The sequence below is a fragment of the Pteronotus mesoamericanus genome, unplaced genomic scaffold (genome assembly GCF_021234165.1).
Source record: "Pteronotus mesoamericanus isolate MK-2021 breed Mesoamerican mustached bat unplaced genomic scaffold, CSHL_Meso_final contig_164, whole genome shotgun sequence".
Taxonomy (NCBI): Eukaryota; Metazoa; Chordata; class Mammalia; order Chiroptera; family Mormoopidae; genus Pteronotus; species Pteronotus mesoamericanus.
Window position 1 is genome coordinate 10,163,006 of NW_026555065.1, and position 16,485 is coordinate 10,179,490.

At 38.7% G+C, this 16,485-nt stretch overlaps 1 protein-coding gene across 2 annotated transcripts in view; it reads right to left on the minus strand.

Moving 5' to 3' along the window:
* Positions 1–16,485, minus strand: part of MYZAP (myocardial zonula adherens protein) — a 112,279-nt gene that overhangs the window by 25,041 nt on the left and 70,753 nt on the right. For both annotated transcript variants that reach the window (XM_054565367.1, XM_054565365.1), the window contains exon 12: positions 6,991–7,091. In XM_054565367.1, the coding sequence (XP_054421342.1) occupies positions 6,991–7,091 (101 nt within the window). The remainder of the gene's footprint in view (positions 1–6,990; positions 7,092–16,485) is intronic.

A 16,485-nucleotide genomic window follows, 5' to 3' on the forward strand; every position in this document is an offset into this window, starting at 1 on the left:
TTCACTGCATAGCGATTGGTCCCCTTAATTCCTGCATTATTCAGTGGTCAGCTGAATATTACTTCCAGCGTTAGCCTATAAAAACCTACATAATTCTCTGTGGTTCTTTCCTTTCATGCAGAGAACATAGTGGAGGATCCAAGAGGACGCCAAAGCCCAATTGCTAGATGGGTCCCTGAATGACTATGTGGAGCAAGGCTCCTGTCAATCTGCCTTAGACTATGGGGAGAAATCAATCTTTCCTGTGTTCAGTTCCCAAGATCTCTGGGCTGTTTGTTACAGCAGCTACATTTCTTAACCCGACTGATGCAATGACCAATTTTATATGAAAGATAGAACATTCAACCCTTTTCCCTAACTTCCCATGTCCAATTACTCACCAAGTTGCATGAAATCTACCTCCTAAAATACTGTTTTGGCATCTTGTCTATTCCCTCATCCACTGCTTAAGTTCAGGCTCTCATAATTTATCTTTGAAAATTGGGATAATATCCTAAATGGTCTCCCTAACTCCAGTGTTGGCAAAGTCTCCCGCTTCCCTGAACCCGCCTCTTCCTAAAAAGACAATCAGAGACTATTACTGTTCTTAAAACTCTTTAAAGTCTCCCCACTACTTCCTGGATGCAGTCTAATTCCTCTGTATGGTCTAAAGGTCCCCTGCCATCTCCTGTTTTACCTCCTGGCTGGCCTTGCAAAGCAACACACAACTCTCGTCGTTGGCTGCACTGCTGCACACCTCTCTGCCATTCTCATGCTGGCCCCTCCACCTGAATGCTTCCCTAATCAAATCAGTCTGATGAATCCCTGCCTATATTTCAAGACTCAAAGCAAGCACCACCTCCTATCTGATAATTTCCCCAACTCCCCACACCAGGGGTAGAAATGTTCCTTTCCTTCTTCATACGCTCACAGTTTCCTTGAGCGGTTCTGCCCAATTTCCTGCTTCCCAAAGGTTCCTCTTTGCTAAACTTTCCTATTACTAACACTTTCCATTACCCTGCAGTGATTTTCAACTAAAGAGTAGTAGGGAGATAGCTTCTTAATGGCGTCTATCAGAGGATTGGGGGGGACTTTAAACTCCGTATGTCTCTCCCCAGTTGAGTCAATAGGTCCCTTCCATGCTCTCCACTCCGTCACACAGGCTTCTGACACACCACTGGTTGCAACTCATTGCACCCACTGGTCTATGCATTTGTCTCCTCTGCTGGGTATGATTTCTTGAAGGGCGAAATCTGTATCTCAATCATCTTCATGACCCCAGAAGCTCACTCAGGCCAGGCCCAGAGCCCACGCTCCACATATAGAAGGCAAAGGAATCCAGAGGACGAGGGATGTCAGGAAGTTGTCATAGTGTCACCTGTCACACAGAGGAAGCCACAGGATCTGGCAACTCAGGGATCCTCAGGGACCTCAGCAGGCAGCTTAGTGGAGTGCCAGGGGCAGAAGCCAGATGGCATTTTCTGCCAACTACTGTGAAAATTCCACATAACAGAAATGGTCTCCAGTGACAATATCTTAAAAGCCCATAAAGCACAGAAATATTTATAAAGGTGGACCTTCTGGGCTTCAAAAATAGGCTCTTATACCCCAACCAAAAAGAGGTGAGATATTTTATTTAGTTGATCACTAGGAAACAAGATTTCAAGAACACAAATAATTGTTCAACTACATAATTGAAATTCAACCATTTTCTTTAACACATTAAGGCTATTGTTAACCTTTTATAAATCCATAAAGAGGCAGTTCCCTTGAGGGAAATGATAGCAGAATCAGCAACCACAGATTTGACAAAAGCTACTTTGTGTTCTGGTTTCTACAACAGAAATTTGAAAATGTAGGCATTTTAAAGTGCTTACTATGTGCTTGGCCCTTATGACCACTGGGAATATTTTTCATTAAATTGTACCAATTAAGGCATAATTTATGAGTTTGCTGAAAATCAGATTTTACTTGGGGCAGGAGAAAGAAGCTTTTTCTTTTTTTGTTTTTTGTTTTTCCACTTTTCTCTGTGAACTAAGATTAGCTGACCTGAAATTGCTCTCAGTGGCTTTAATTAACACACATCAAACCTTTCAAATCAAGGTCTTCAGTCTTTTATTTTAAAAATAGGGAGTTTAAAAGCCCATGAAATCACAATGAGTACCGCCTTACCTCTTCCCTCACTCCTCGTTCTACTAAGAGATCCTTGCTCTCCAAGAATTTGTGTAACACAGAGTTAGATGAAGGAGAAGGCAGAGAGATGGTACTGATTAGATTAGACAGATGACACTACTCTCAGGCAGGCTGGTGGCAGTGGGAATAGAAAGGTATGAAGCAAGTCATGCAGAAAAAAGACAGCGCTGTACATGTGAGTGAGTCTAGGAGCAAACAATTCATGTTTCAAAGGCGACTGCCACTGCATGTTGAGCTTAGGTAACTGGGAAAGTAGTGGAAGCAATGGAAAAATATAAAAATGTATTCACTGCACTGCAGACAGTGTTATGCCTGTGTCTCAGCAAGCTTCTGAGGGAATTACTATCAAAATTTTGCTATTCTAGGTGACATGCCAAAAGGTTAGGAATTTGCACAAAAGTTGTCGATGTAGCAAAAGTAGGCAGATCCCAGACCCAAAACCAGATTACCTTCCAGCCAGTGTTCACTGCTTCTAAGAGAAACTGACTTTGATGAAAAGAAGGACAGGCTCAGTGATGAGTCTGCTGCATATGAAGAGCAAGCAGACGCCGGCAGGAATGCCCACGGCAGGCAACCTGAAATGAGGACTCGCACGTAAGAGAGAGGTTCAACTACTCGATGGCTGTGCCACAGGGAGGCAAGAGGTAAAGCCAGGAGACTGGATGCCATCTTTGTAGAACTACATAACCAAGACAGACCATGAGGAGTTCCCACAGTGAGATCTTAGAAGAAGAAGAGGAGCCATCAAAACAGATGAAAGATAGGCCAGGGAAGTAGGAGAGAACCAGGAGAAAAAAGTCCTACACGGGTAAGAAGCAGTGATTCTTCTGCGTGAGAAGGATGGTCAAATGCTACAGAGTGTGGACAAACAGAGGCCGCATATCAAACCTGACAAGCTCAGGGGATGCCTGCACGGTGACCTTACAAACTCAGAGACCTAAAGGAACCACATACGAGGGGCTGGAATTAAATTTTTCTAACTAAAAACCTTTCATGGCAGGTAGTCATGTGCTCGGGTGGTATTTCTCCCTAACAGAGGTCAATCTTCACCTTAACTGAGCCTGTCTGTTATCTTTTTGCATCTATGATAACATACCTTTGGAATGTCAAAATAATTTCCTTTTCTTAGTTCCCTCAAAGCACAATCACAAATCCCCTCATTGTTACTGCTACCATGTTCTGTGTTGACTATTAACTATTCCACGAATGCAAAAAAATTTTGTCTATTCATTACTTTTATCGAGTCCCAAAGACTTCCCACTTTGCCTTCTCTTGCCTCCCTAATCTGTCGTGAATGGAATTCATGTAACTTCTTTAATCCTCCTCCTTTGACTGTAACAGATAAGGTAAGATGCAAAACTATCATTTTCCGGAGCATTTTTTCAATCTGTTGAGATTTTGCTTCCCAGTAATTGTCATCAGTTTGGCTTAAATAAAGTCATAAAAATTCTTAAAGATTTGGATGTTTCTAACATCGACGAGAGGGATGGCTCCAATCAACAAATATTAAGTACCTACTATGTGCAAGGTACTATTCTAAGTAAGTCTCAGAGAGACTCCAATTAGTGAAATGGATGAAAATCCCTGCCATCATGAAGCTTACATTCTACTTGGGGGAGAAGGATAGTAAGCACAAAGATGTGAAATACAAGCAAGAATGATTTTCCAAATGTTATTAAATAAATTATATTGTAATACTGATTAGCTGCCTATATCCCCACTTGGTGTATATCTTTCATTCATTCAGCCAACAAATGTTTATTGAGCATCAAATAAATGCTGGACAAGGGGATGGCAGCCTAGGGTCCCTGTCCACAGGTGCACCTGGTGTTGGCAGGGGCAGGGGAAATGGGGGGTGAGGAGGGGGTGATAATAAACGGGCTTGATGGCTCTATAAGTAAACAAAAGGTTGATTTCAGTTTGTTTCTGCAATACATAAAAACAGAGCATCTCTAATAGTCAAATGCTATTAGCCGTGGCACGGCGTATGCCGCTTGCAGGTATTAGGAGAAATGAGTGACAGGTGCTGGGCTGCTCTACAGGAGGCTTTGTGCCTGGTGCCTGGAACATGCTGGGACCCTGCTGATGTCTCAGCTGACAGAGGCCTCTAGGCCTGTCTAGAGGGGTTCAGGCCCCTGATAGTTTAATTGAAGAGCTCAGTGCATATTAAAGCACTACACACTTGATTAAGCTATTAATACATTTAATAACGTCACTAATAACCAATAAAATTAAGTTAGTAAAATTGTCTTAGCACACACAAATTCATTTATATTTGATACAGTGTCTTACACGTAAAATCAGAGTTTTCACCTAGTTAACAGTAATAATAGCTATTATTTATTAAGCGCTTCACTTGGTCTAGTTATAATGCTAAATACTCTACACCCTGTTTTCATGTAATCCTTATAGCAACTCTATGAGGTTGGATACTGCCATCTTCATCCCCATTTTAAGGCTGAAATCATTGAGACTGAAGAGAGACTGAGGAGCTTGCCCACGGCTGTGCTCAGCCGACAGCTGGCTGAGCGGGGCACCCTGCAGCCTGAGGTACCCTGATGGGACCACGCTGCCGAGTTCTTTGCGGAAGAAGAACAGGGAGTAAGACCACCACCCTTCTGCACCCTGGAGGCTAAGTCAGTACTTTCATTGAGCTAAAACACTGTGGAGGAACCTGTTTTTAAAATATTTTACAAAACACTATGGAATCTTCTATTGGTTAGATGCAAGTTTGAAGTCCAAATAAGAACCAGGAATTTTGTTAGAACATACACAATGCAATTTAGTAACACTTCAGTTATTATTTTAAAACCAGCAATGCACCACACCAGGACTCAAAAGGCCTGGTTCTAACCCTGGCTGTGCGGTGCCCTGTCATTTACGTTATCTCTCTGGGCCTCAATTTTGTTCTCTATAAAACATGGGGATTAAACTAAACGGAGGGGTTCCAATTTGTTTTGATATACAACTCTTATTCAAACAAAGTCTTACTTGAAATCCAGCATATAAAACACACTAAAAGCTGAGCACTTCTCAGATTATTTTTTTACGGGGATGCGCGTGGGGCGGGCATGGGGCGGGGCAGCCCCCACAAGGCCAGCTCCCTGCTAACCTCCTCGCCCCTCAGCCCCCGGCCCACAGCACGGCAGTTCCAAGTAACTCAGGTGGAAAACTTCTGCCCCGAATTATCTCTAAAGACACCGTGGTCCTCACTACCCGGACTGGCATGGCGCCTGTCACATAGTAGGTACTTAATAAAGACTTGGAAGGAAACAAATGAAATATTATTCTGCCTTTTCGGAAATGCAGATATGTAGTTTTCATTTCCTTTGCTGATTGACTGAGGTAGTTAAAGTGCTAAGATGGATCCTGGGGGAAACCAAATGTTACATTTATGGAAAAGCTGCTTTTAGATACTGAAGTGGCTTCCAAGTTCACCGTGGCCATAAGTTAAGGGTCTGTCAGCACTTCCATTATGAAAACCGCTTTGTGGTTTCATAACTTCACCATAAAAGTTTGCTTCAGGCTATCCTTCGGCACACAAATTGAAAACCTCGTTTTAAGCCAAAATGTGGGAATTAGAAAACAAACAAGTGATTGGTTTCAGACATAGTTTTGTACCTGTCCTAGCCAAACAAGATTTATTATGTGGGCAATTAGAGTGGACTAAGCCACTTGGTTCTTAAAAAATAAAAAAGGAGGGAAATGACCAAACAATTTATATTTCAAAAGGAGTCCCTGAATATCATCAATCATTCCTTCTGGCTATTTTTTTGTCATATACTTTGTATCCCACATGGATGAGCTCTAGAGTCTATTTACATCTCCCTCCTTCCCTTCCTTCCTTCCTTCCTTCCTTCCTTCCTTCCTTCCTTCCTTCAAATTTTCTATTAATCATATCAGAATGATGACATTGCCTTGTTTTTAGCAGAAAGCAAGCAATGTAAATGAGAACTATGTGACTTTGCGACTCTGATTACCTAAATTACAAGCCCCATGTCATCAGCATCCTTCTTGTAAACTTTTTTATGTCTCCCTTGGGCCAAGCACAATTTTGAGCACCCAGAGACGGTGGGCTCGTTACTAGTTCCCAGGCTCTAGTCTCACTAGGGAGAAACCCAGGCATGGGTGTGTGGAGCTTAACACTGAATGTGTCAGTCCTCTTAGCTCAGAATACAACTGAATGAAGCCGGCTATAGTTACTGTCTATCTGCTCATGATGGACGCACATCCTTTAATTATGAATCTGATTCAGTGCTTGACAATAGGCTGTTATGGTGTGGGGAAATAAACGAATTTTGTTCCGGATTGAGACTCTCTATCCTCTGTATAACTAAAGTGCCTTGCAGGTCCCTCTCACACTGTTGTAAATTACTGCCAAATATCTGCCTCCCCTTCCAGACTGCACTCTGTGGTGGGAACTAAATCTCATTCTTCTCCATGTCATAACTGTCTGGCACAGGGAAGGTCCTCAAGAGATGTTTGTAGAAGGAAGGAAGGAAGAAAGGAAGGAAGGAAGGAAGGAAGGAAGAGAGGGAGGGAGGGAGGGAGGGAGGGAGGGAGGGAGGAAAGGAAGGAAAGGAGGGCGGGACCAATCTCTCTGAACTGGCTCCCCAGATGTCTCCTTTGCCACGCCCTCTGCCCTGTACAATGTGCCCTCTCCCACAGAAACCAGTCAGATGCTTCAGCAGCCACCACTTATCTTTGCAGAAATATTTTTTGATAGAAAGAATGCAGTTCTGGTCATAACAGCCCAGGAAAGTATTTTTTTAAGTCAAAAAAGAATTTGAGTCAGAAAAACAGGAAATTCCTAAATACCTGGGTAGAAGATCGCAGCCCACTCCAATCTCTCTGGTTTCCACTTCAGTCTTGGGCTGGGTTTCTGTTAAATAATCCAACTTGCTTTGTAGTTCATTATTCTAGATGTGAGGGGGAAAAAGTACTTTTAGTGAAGCAAATATGCTCCCTGACAAATATACATGATACAACTTACCTATATTATCAGATTTCCCCCATCACAATGTATTTATCAAATACCTTTTACACAGTAGGAATTAAGAAATATACTTACTGTATCTTTACAGTTTTCTGTGCATATACATACACATGTATCCAATTTTACATAAATGGAAACAAACTAAATATCCTGATCTATACATAAATCTGTTTTTTCACTTAACAATTTGTTGTGAATACCTTTCCACATTTATTAGTTTTCTTTTTATGTCAACAAACTATTTTAATGCATTCATAGCATTCCATTGTATAGATGTACATTATTCATTTAACTAGTCTCTTATTGATGGGAATTTAGATATTTAATGCTTTTTTTGCAATTATAAATAAGGTACAGCTCAGCTTTTAATACTCCCTTATTAAACTATAAAATGAGTAAGTCTATTAATTTAATTTAGTGGGAAATACCTCTATAACTTAATAATTAGTATTTCATAGGTGTGGAAAATTCAGAATCTCAAACATATAAAATAGAACAAGCTCTTTGGGATTAAAATTAGCATTCTAATTAGTTTCTTTTTTCAGGCCAGGGCCAAACATTACGTAGGTTGATGATTACATGCTCGGGAATTGGAAATTTGCCCCATGGGGGAAATGAAAGACAAAAGAGTAAAAAAGTTGCGGATATTGGAATGAAAACACATGAAGTGATGTTGCCTAAAATATAAAGAGCAAAACATACACAAAAATTCAGAAAAAGGGTAACAGTGGTTATACTGAGATTTTTGGATATTTATTTAAAAGTTCTACATATTTTTCTATAATGCTAGACTAAGTTTTCATGAAGCAATGACCATATCTATCTTACTGCTTATATCCTCAGAGCATAGCATGGGAGAGATGCAAGATAAACATTTATTGAATAAAAAAATGTATAAGTGCTTTTACAGTGAGCATATTATTTGCATAACTAGAAAAACTTTAGAGTATTTGTCTTCTTTTTAAGTTGCAGTTGAAGCTGAAGCACTGTTTTAAGGCACTAGATAGCACATAAAAGTTTAAAAGTTCTATGGAAACAGAAGTTCATTTGTTTAAAAGAAAGAATGTGGGTTACAGCTCAGTAGCTCTTGCTCTGAAAGGATGAGACCAGGGGCAAAGCAGCAGCTCTGGTAAAAACTCGTGTTCTGCAGGATATAAAGAACTATGAATTCTTTCTAACAAATGAGAAATGGTATAAAGGAAGAGAATTCATTTCAGATTCCTTAGCAAGTCATGACAGATCTATCACCTGATTCTCAGTATGGGAGAATGGCCCTGGCTCACTGACAGAGATACATCAACATTCTCTCTCTCTCTGTCTCTGTCTCTCTCTCTCTCTCTCTCTCAACATTCACACATACACACACACACACACACACACACACACCCTCCCCTGGCAATATGTGGACTCTCCCATTCATAAGGAAAAAGAAAGGCAGAGGAGGCCTGCCCTTTAACAAGTTCCAACAATCCCATCATCTTATCCCTTTCTCAGTGCATACTTTAATCATTCTGATTTCACAGAATGCTGGGGCTAGTAACCTGTAGTTAGGGATCATACAAGACAAGGTTAGCAAACACGCCCCAAATGGTTCCGAGTGAATAGTGGGCAGGTAGCCCCAAACCCTTTATTCAATTTCATGGGAACTCTACGTGTGCACATCAGATACTTACCAAAGCACCGAAACAAAAAACTTATTAAAAAATTAATGCAAGTGATAAAAATAATCGGTAAAAAATTTTTTGAGGATCTACCATATAACAGATATATAGTATGTAACAGTAGGTAAGGGGAGGTGGCAATTAAAAGAAATAAGGCATCATCTGCAACCCTTGAGGAGCTCCATCTGTAGGACCACAGGTAACTAAGCAGAAAATAACTGAACAAAGTTAAGCCTGTGCCAAAGGGACCCACAGAATGTAAAGAGGAAATTCACAGGAGATAGGGAGAAGGACTGAACTGAAAGTGAAAATTTCCTGGAGTTAGGCAAGAGAAATAAAGTTAAAGAAACAATTCCAGCCTTGCGGAAACATACCAAGTTGAAAAAAAGCACCTTATGCAGGATACAGGTGGGCAGGAATTAGTTATGAAGGGCTACATACATGTCTACAGACACCTTACACCCAATCTTATGAGATCAAGTCAACAATAGATTTTATGTCAATCACTTGGGGTCCCAAGTAAAAATTGTACTGAAAGGAAATGAAACTACAGGCAGGAAGATCAATCAAAGAAGTCATTAAAATTTTCCAGTTAACAGACAGAGGGGTGCACTTCTGGTATAAAGGAGTATACCACTTAAATCCACTTGCAAAGAATAACTATAAACTCTGGACAAAGACAAAAGACAACTACTGGGGTCTCTGGGGATTTAAAAAGGACAGGTGAGTTTTAGAGGGGAGGTAAAACATGGGGCAACTGACAAGTATAGAACAGCTTTTTCGTGATTCATTTGTTTATTTGTTCTCAGCTTTGCCCAAGAGCAATAGAATCATGGTGGTAGCAGCACAGATACAATAAAAATTCAATAGGAAAATCATCTTTCTGGTAGAATAAACCAGGGAAGAGAGTCCAGGACAAGGAGGGCTCCCAAAAGTAAGGCAGAAACCAAAAAGGAGAGGAAGAAGTCAGAGACCCTAATTCTGCATAGAGATTCAGCTCGTCTCTGGCAGACCCCTGCGCCATGCATGTGGGGGCATGCTGGAAAAAGTGTGCAGCCACGACTTAGGGAACGGAACTGAGATCTGAGTCATTATCCACCACAGGCACAGAAGGAGGATTAACCAGATTCATTACCTTCTGAAACAAAAACCTCACTGCTCCCCAGAACAATAAAACAGAATTCCAAAGTCTCCACAAGAAAACATTTACAATGTCCAGATTATAATCCAAAATTACTTGATATGAAGAGTTAGAAAAATGTGATCCATTCCCAAGAGAAAAGAGAATCAACAGATGCCTATCCTGAGATGACTTAGATGTTGGAATTTGCAGACAAGGATTTTATTTTATTTATTTTATTTTCTCTCCCCCACCCAGACAAGGATTTTAAAACAGCCATTATGACTATGCTCAATGAAGTAAAGGAAAAATATGCTTGTAACTGATAAATTAGTCTTAGAAAATCAACAGAGTGAAATAGAAAATATGAAAAAGAACCAAATGGAAATTTTTGAATGGAAAAAGACAATGCCTGAAATTTCTTAAAAATCACTAGATTTGATTAAGGAAAGAATGGCAATGACAAAGGAAGACGTCAATAAACTTGATGACACATTAATAGAAATAATTTAATCAAAATAAAATAAGAAAGTGTTGAAAATAATAAGTGGAACTTCATAAAACTGTGGGACAATTCCTAAAAGCCTCACATAGGGTGCTGGAATCACAGAAGGAAAAGAGAGAGAATCTAGACCAGAAAAGATATTCAAAGAAATAATGGTTAAACTTTCCATATTTGATGAAAGACATAAATTTACAAATTCTGGAAGTTCAGTAAACCCCAAAAAGGATAAAGTCAAAGAGATACACACCTTGCCACATAACAATCCTATGAAAACCCACAACTAAGGGAAAATCTTGACAGCAGCCCTGTATAAGTGAACAATCAATGGAACTACCGAAGATTTCTCATCCAAATACATAGAAGCCAGAAGACAGTGAGCACTAAGAGAAAGACACTTTCAGCCTAAAGTCTCTCTGTTTCAGTAATGATGGTGTAACAGAGACCTTACTTGCAGGTAAAAGAAACTAAGTGAATCTGTCAGCATCTGACCCTCCCCACATAAAATGCTGAATAAAAGTTCTTCAGGTGAAAGAGAGATGCTTTCAGAGAGAAACGCAGATGTTCAGGAATGAATGAAGAACATCAGAAGTAAACAGTCTATGCGTGAATATGAAAGACTCTTTTCTCTTTTTTTCCCCAAGAAAACCACATTTAATATTTGGCATATTTCCTCTGGGCTTTTATTATTCCCCATTCTCTCATATGTAATTAGATTATACTATAAATACTTTTGTACTTTGTTCTTTTCATTTATATGCATTTCCTATTGTAAACATTTTAATGGCTGCATTATATTGTCTCTTAATTTCTATAAAATACATATGATTTTTAAAGCAAAAATTATAGCAATGTATTGTGGGTATATAAAATATATATAAATATACACACACACAGACACACAATACATATGATAATTATAACAGCAGGGAGAGGGGTAAATGGACATATATCATTGCAAGATTTATACATTTTATATGAAGTGGTACAATATTTTCTCTAAGTGGACTGTTAATAGTTAATGATGTACATTTTAATGCTTGGAACAATTACTATTAGAGAAAAGAAAAACAGCAAAATTCCAACTGATAACTTAAAATAGAATTCTAAAAAATATTGAAATAGTCCAAAGGAAAGGGAAAACAAAACAAATAAGCAAAAGAAACAAAACAAAGGGAATAAAAAGAAAACAACAAAATAGTAGATCTAAATCCAATCATATCAATAATGATTAAATGTCAATAAACTACATACTCCAATGAAAAGACAGAGACTATCAGAATGTATTAAAAAGAGCAAGGCCCAACTTTATATTGTCTATAAGAGATGCACTTTAAAAATAGAGATACAGCCCTGGCTGCTGTGGCTCAATGGACTGAATGCCGGCCTGCTGACCAAAGGGTCACTGGTTCAATTCCCAGTCAGGGCACAAGCCTGGGTTGTGGGCCAGGTCCCTGGTTGAGGGCATGTGAGAGGCAAACACATACTGATGTTTCTCTCCCTTTCTTTCTCCCTCCCTTCCCTCTCTAAAAATAAATAAGTAAAATATTTAAAAATAAATAAATAAATAAATATAGAGGCACAGATCAGTTGAAAATAAGTGGGTGGAAAACATATACCATGCAAACACTAAACAAAAGAAGGTAGGAATGGCTATATTAATATCAGATAAAATAAACTTCAAGACTATGAACAAAGGTAGTGACCAACGTTTCATAATAATGAACAGGTTAATTTATTGCCAAGACTTAACAATCAAAAATATATATGTACCTCATAATAGAGCTTCAAAATACGTGACGTCAAAAATAACAGAATTAAAAAAGAAACAGACTGTCTAAAACCATAGTAACGGATTTCAGCACCCGACTCAGCAATTGATAGGACAATTATACAAAAACCAGGATAACATAAATAATCTAAACAATATTATTAACCACTTAAATCTAATTAATATTTATAGAACACACACAAAACAGCAGGATATATATTCTTTTCACAATACTTAACCAAGAGAAACCATATGCTGAGCCATAAAACAAGTCTCAATAAATTTAAAAGAATTAAAACCATACAAAGTATGTTCTCTGACCATAACAATTAAGTTAGAAATAAAAAACTGTAAGACATCTTTTTTTATAAAAACCTTCAACTATTTGGAAGTTAAACAACACATTTCTAAACAATCCATTAGTCAAAGAAGACTCTCAAAGGAAATTAGAACATATTTTGAACTGGATGATAATGAAAATGCATCATATCAAAGCTTGTGGGATGCAGCTGAAGCAGAGATTAGGGGGGCATTTATAGCTTTAAAGGCTTATATTAAAAAAGAAGGAAGGTCTAAAATCAATGACCTAACCTCCACTTCAAGAAGCTAGAAAAAAAAAAAGAGCAAAGTAATATCAAAATAATTAGACGGGGGTGGGGATAATGAATATCAGAGCAAAACTCAATAAAAAAGAAAATGGACAATAGAGAAAATCAATAAAGCCAAAAGTCATTTTAATTTTTAAATAATCAACAAAGCTGGTAACCTCCTAGCTAGACTGATCAAAGAAGGGAGGGAAAGCAGCACAAATTATCAGTATCAATAACAAAAGATACTGAAAGGATACAGTTGGATATCTACATTGGGAAAAAATTATCAATCATAAGTCATAACAGAAAAAAGTGATAAATTGAACTTTATAAAAACCTAAATAAAAATATCTTCAAAATATATCAAGAAGGTAAAAAAAGCAAATGGAATGAAATAACACATTCACAGTATGTTTATCTGACAAGGAACTGGTAACCAAAATATACAAAGTACATTTAATAATAAGAAAACTAAAAACACAATAAAGTGATGGGCAAAAGTTTTGAACAGACACTTCTAAAAACAAGATAATGTAAATGGCTAATAAGCACTTTAAAAGATGCTCAATATCACTAGTAACCACAATGTGCAAATAAAAATCACAATGAGATACCATTTCATACCCTCTAAAATGCTTGAATTAAAAAGACTGTCAATACTAAGTCAGGGTGAGGATGTGGAGAAACTGGAACACTCTCTAACTGATAATGGGAATGTAAAATATTACAATCCCTTTACCAAACTGTTTGACAGTTTCTCTAAAAGTTAAATCTATATCTGCAATACAATGCAACTATTCCACCTAGGAACTCACATAGGAGGAATAAAACATGTCCACATGACTTGTACAGTAATGTTCATAGTGACTTTATTCAAAATAGCCCCATTCTGGAAACAACTCAAATGCATATCAACAAGTGAATGGATAAATAAATTTTAATATGTTCATACAATGGAATACCACTCTGCAATACATCTGAAATCACTATGTATATCTGAAATCATTATACTAAGTGAAAAAAGCTAGATAAAAAAGAGTACATACTACATGATTCCATTTACATAAAATGCAAACAGGTCACTGTGACCAAAGTGATAAAAGTGGCCCCTCCCTGAAAAAAGAATCATGTTCTTTTGAAAAGAAGTTGCCTGGAGAGGACTGCCAAGGGAAACAGGGTTATGGGGAGTGATGGAAATGTTCTGCCTCTTCACTGTGGTGGTGGTTTCACACGTATATGTGACTGTCAAACCTCACCAGATTATACACTTCATCTTTTTATTACAGCGTAATTGACATGAAACAGATTAGGTTCAGATATACAACATAAGGATTTGATATTTGTATATATCGCTAAATGGTCACCACAGTACGTCTAGTTAACATCCATCATTATGCACTTTAAATAGATGTAATTTATTCACATAAATTCATATACAAAAAGATTGACAAGGAAGAAATAAAAGGTGATGAGAGCCTGAACAGGGATAGTACAAGGAAAGCTACAAAGGGAAAGATTTAAGAAATACTTAAAAAATAAAACGGACAGGACTTGAGAGAGGAAAACAGAGACTATCTGCTCTCAGCCTTGCAGAATGGACCGACAGAGCAGCTCAGACTGCCGCCTGGCCTGCGCTCCCTAAAACGTTGCTTCTAGGATTGACAATCAAGTTCCAGTGTTTTCCTGCTTTCAAATACCACCACCTTGTGTTTAGATGTGAAATGCATACTACCGGTGGCTTGGGAGGCTGTGTGCCTTGCAGGAAGGACGGACCTGGTATGGCACCTTTTGGCAGTTTTTTGGAAATGATGTCACACATGTACGGCAGTCACCACCTCCCCCCACTCCCTCAAGCCCAGGGAATGAGCAGCGGAGCTGCAGCACATGCACGAAACAAGAATGTGTGTCCAATAAAGTGCGTACATGGAGCCCTGGAGCCTGGGGCTGCTGCCCCAGCGTTACACAGGAAAATTAATAAGAGTCTCAGGAATGCACAACAGACATATGGAGAGGTTTATGGACCACACAACACACATTAAATGCAGGATGGACCAAGCCAAGACATTTGAATCTTTCGCTCTTTCTTTTAAACGTAGCCGTATGTGTAGAATTTTCAGCAGAAAAAAATAAAATGGGATTTATTCAGAATTTCAAGAAGCTTATCAACCTTATGAAGATATATGCTTGTAATTTTATTTTAGGAGGTGAGCAAATAAAAATCTGGAGAAAATAAAAAAGAATGGGCATATTTTTGTATCAGGAAGATTCTGTATCCATTGATGAAAACTCAGTCTGACGGGGCTAAGACAACTGTCTGGGGATCTGGTGGGGGAGGGAATGGTACAAATGAGTTTAAGCATCAAAAGATCAGGGACCAACATTATCTCTATTTCTCTATTTAAAAGAAGAAGAAGGGGGCAGAAGACAGAGGAGGAAGAAAAGGAGAAAATATACATCAATGACAATGAGAGGAGCCCAGGCACCTCCACAACTGAAGATATAATAAACACATTGACTTTTCTGATCGCTTAGTATTATTACCTAATTTAATCTCTGTAACAACTTTATGGAAAGGATACCATTTTAAAGAGAGGACTTCCATTTATAGAGGAGCAAACCAAGGGGCACAGAACAGTAAAGTAATTTGCTCAGGATCACATAACTAGTAAGTCACAGCTGAGGTTTGAACTCAGACTGTCTGGCTCCAGAGTCTTCAATTAGGCCCTTAAAAGAAAGCAGCTTCTTTATTAATAAGATGGCATATAGGAGGTTACCAGATTCGTCCACTGAGACTTTTCAAAGAGATCTGAAACACCACCATTGACACCAATTATCACTTAAGGCAGAGGATGGAAAGTCATGGGATTAGAATCACTGGTATTAGAATAGGTCTACATAATAGAAATCCCTAGTGGCCAACAGAACCCTGTATTGTAAAGCAATATAATTAGATAAATTTGGAGAACACTGGTGTGACCTCATGATCTTAAAAAGACACATATTTTCCCCAATTCTGTCGCTATTAAAATTGGCACAGCACTTCAGCCCACCACCAATTCTCATGCCCAAATAGCCTTCAGTGTAGTTCTCCACTAAAATGAGCCAGAGCTCCTTGGAGACAAGCCAATGCCCTGTCTAGGGAGAGGATGGAAACGAGGACAGGTCTGAAACACTTTGTTGCTGCCATACATCAAGAACGACTCCAAGATCTCAGGAGCCCTGTTACATGGGCAAAGCAGTTAAGGTCGGAGAATTCTTCCCCGCTGAGGTGTGACCATGTGGGCAACCAAACAAGGAGGAGGAGAAGATAATTATTATGGAAACGAGGAGAGTCTGAGAATTGCCTTGTGTTCGTAATGTCACTCAAAGGGAAAGTTAATATAAAACGTACAAAAGTATAGTTTTAATAGAAAAGGATGACTATAAGATGTTATACTTTGCATTGATTTTTAAAACTAGGGAGCATTAATACATAAGGCAATGTAGTTTCTTTTACCGAGCATTGGTTATAGCTGTGTTTATAAAATGTCTGTGTTAAATAGAAAAGAATAACAAAAGGAATTAATTGTTAAGTCAGGTCATCCCAGGACCTTAGGGTCCACGGAAAGACTAGCTGGCCTTGGCAGTCATACAGCCAGGTGGGAGGACGGGCTGCAATGCACTGGCATTAGCG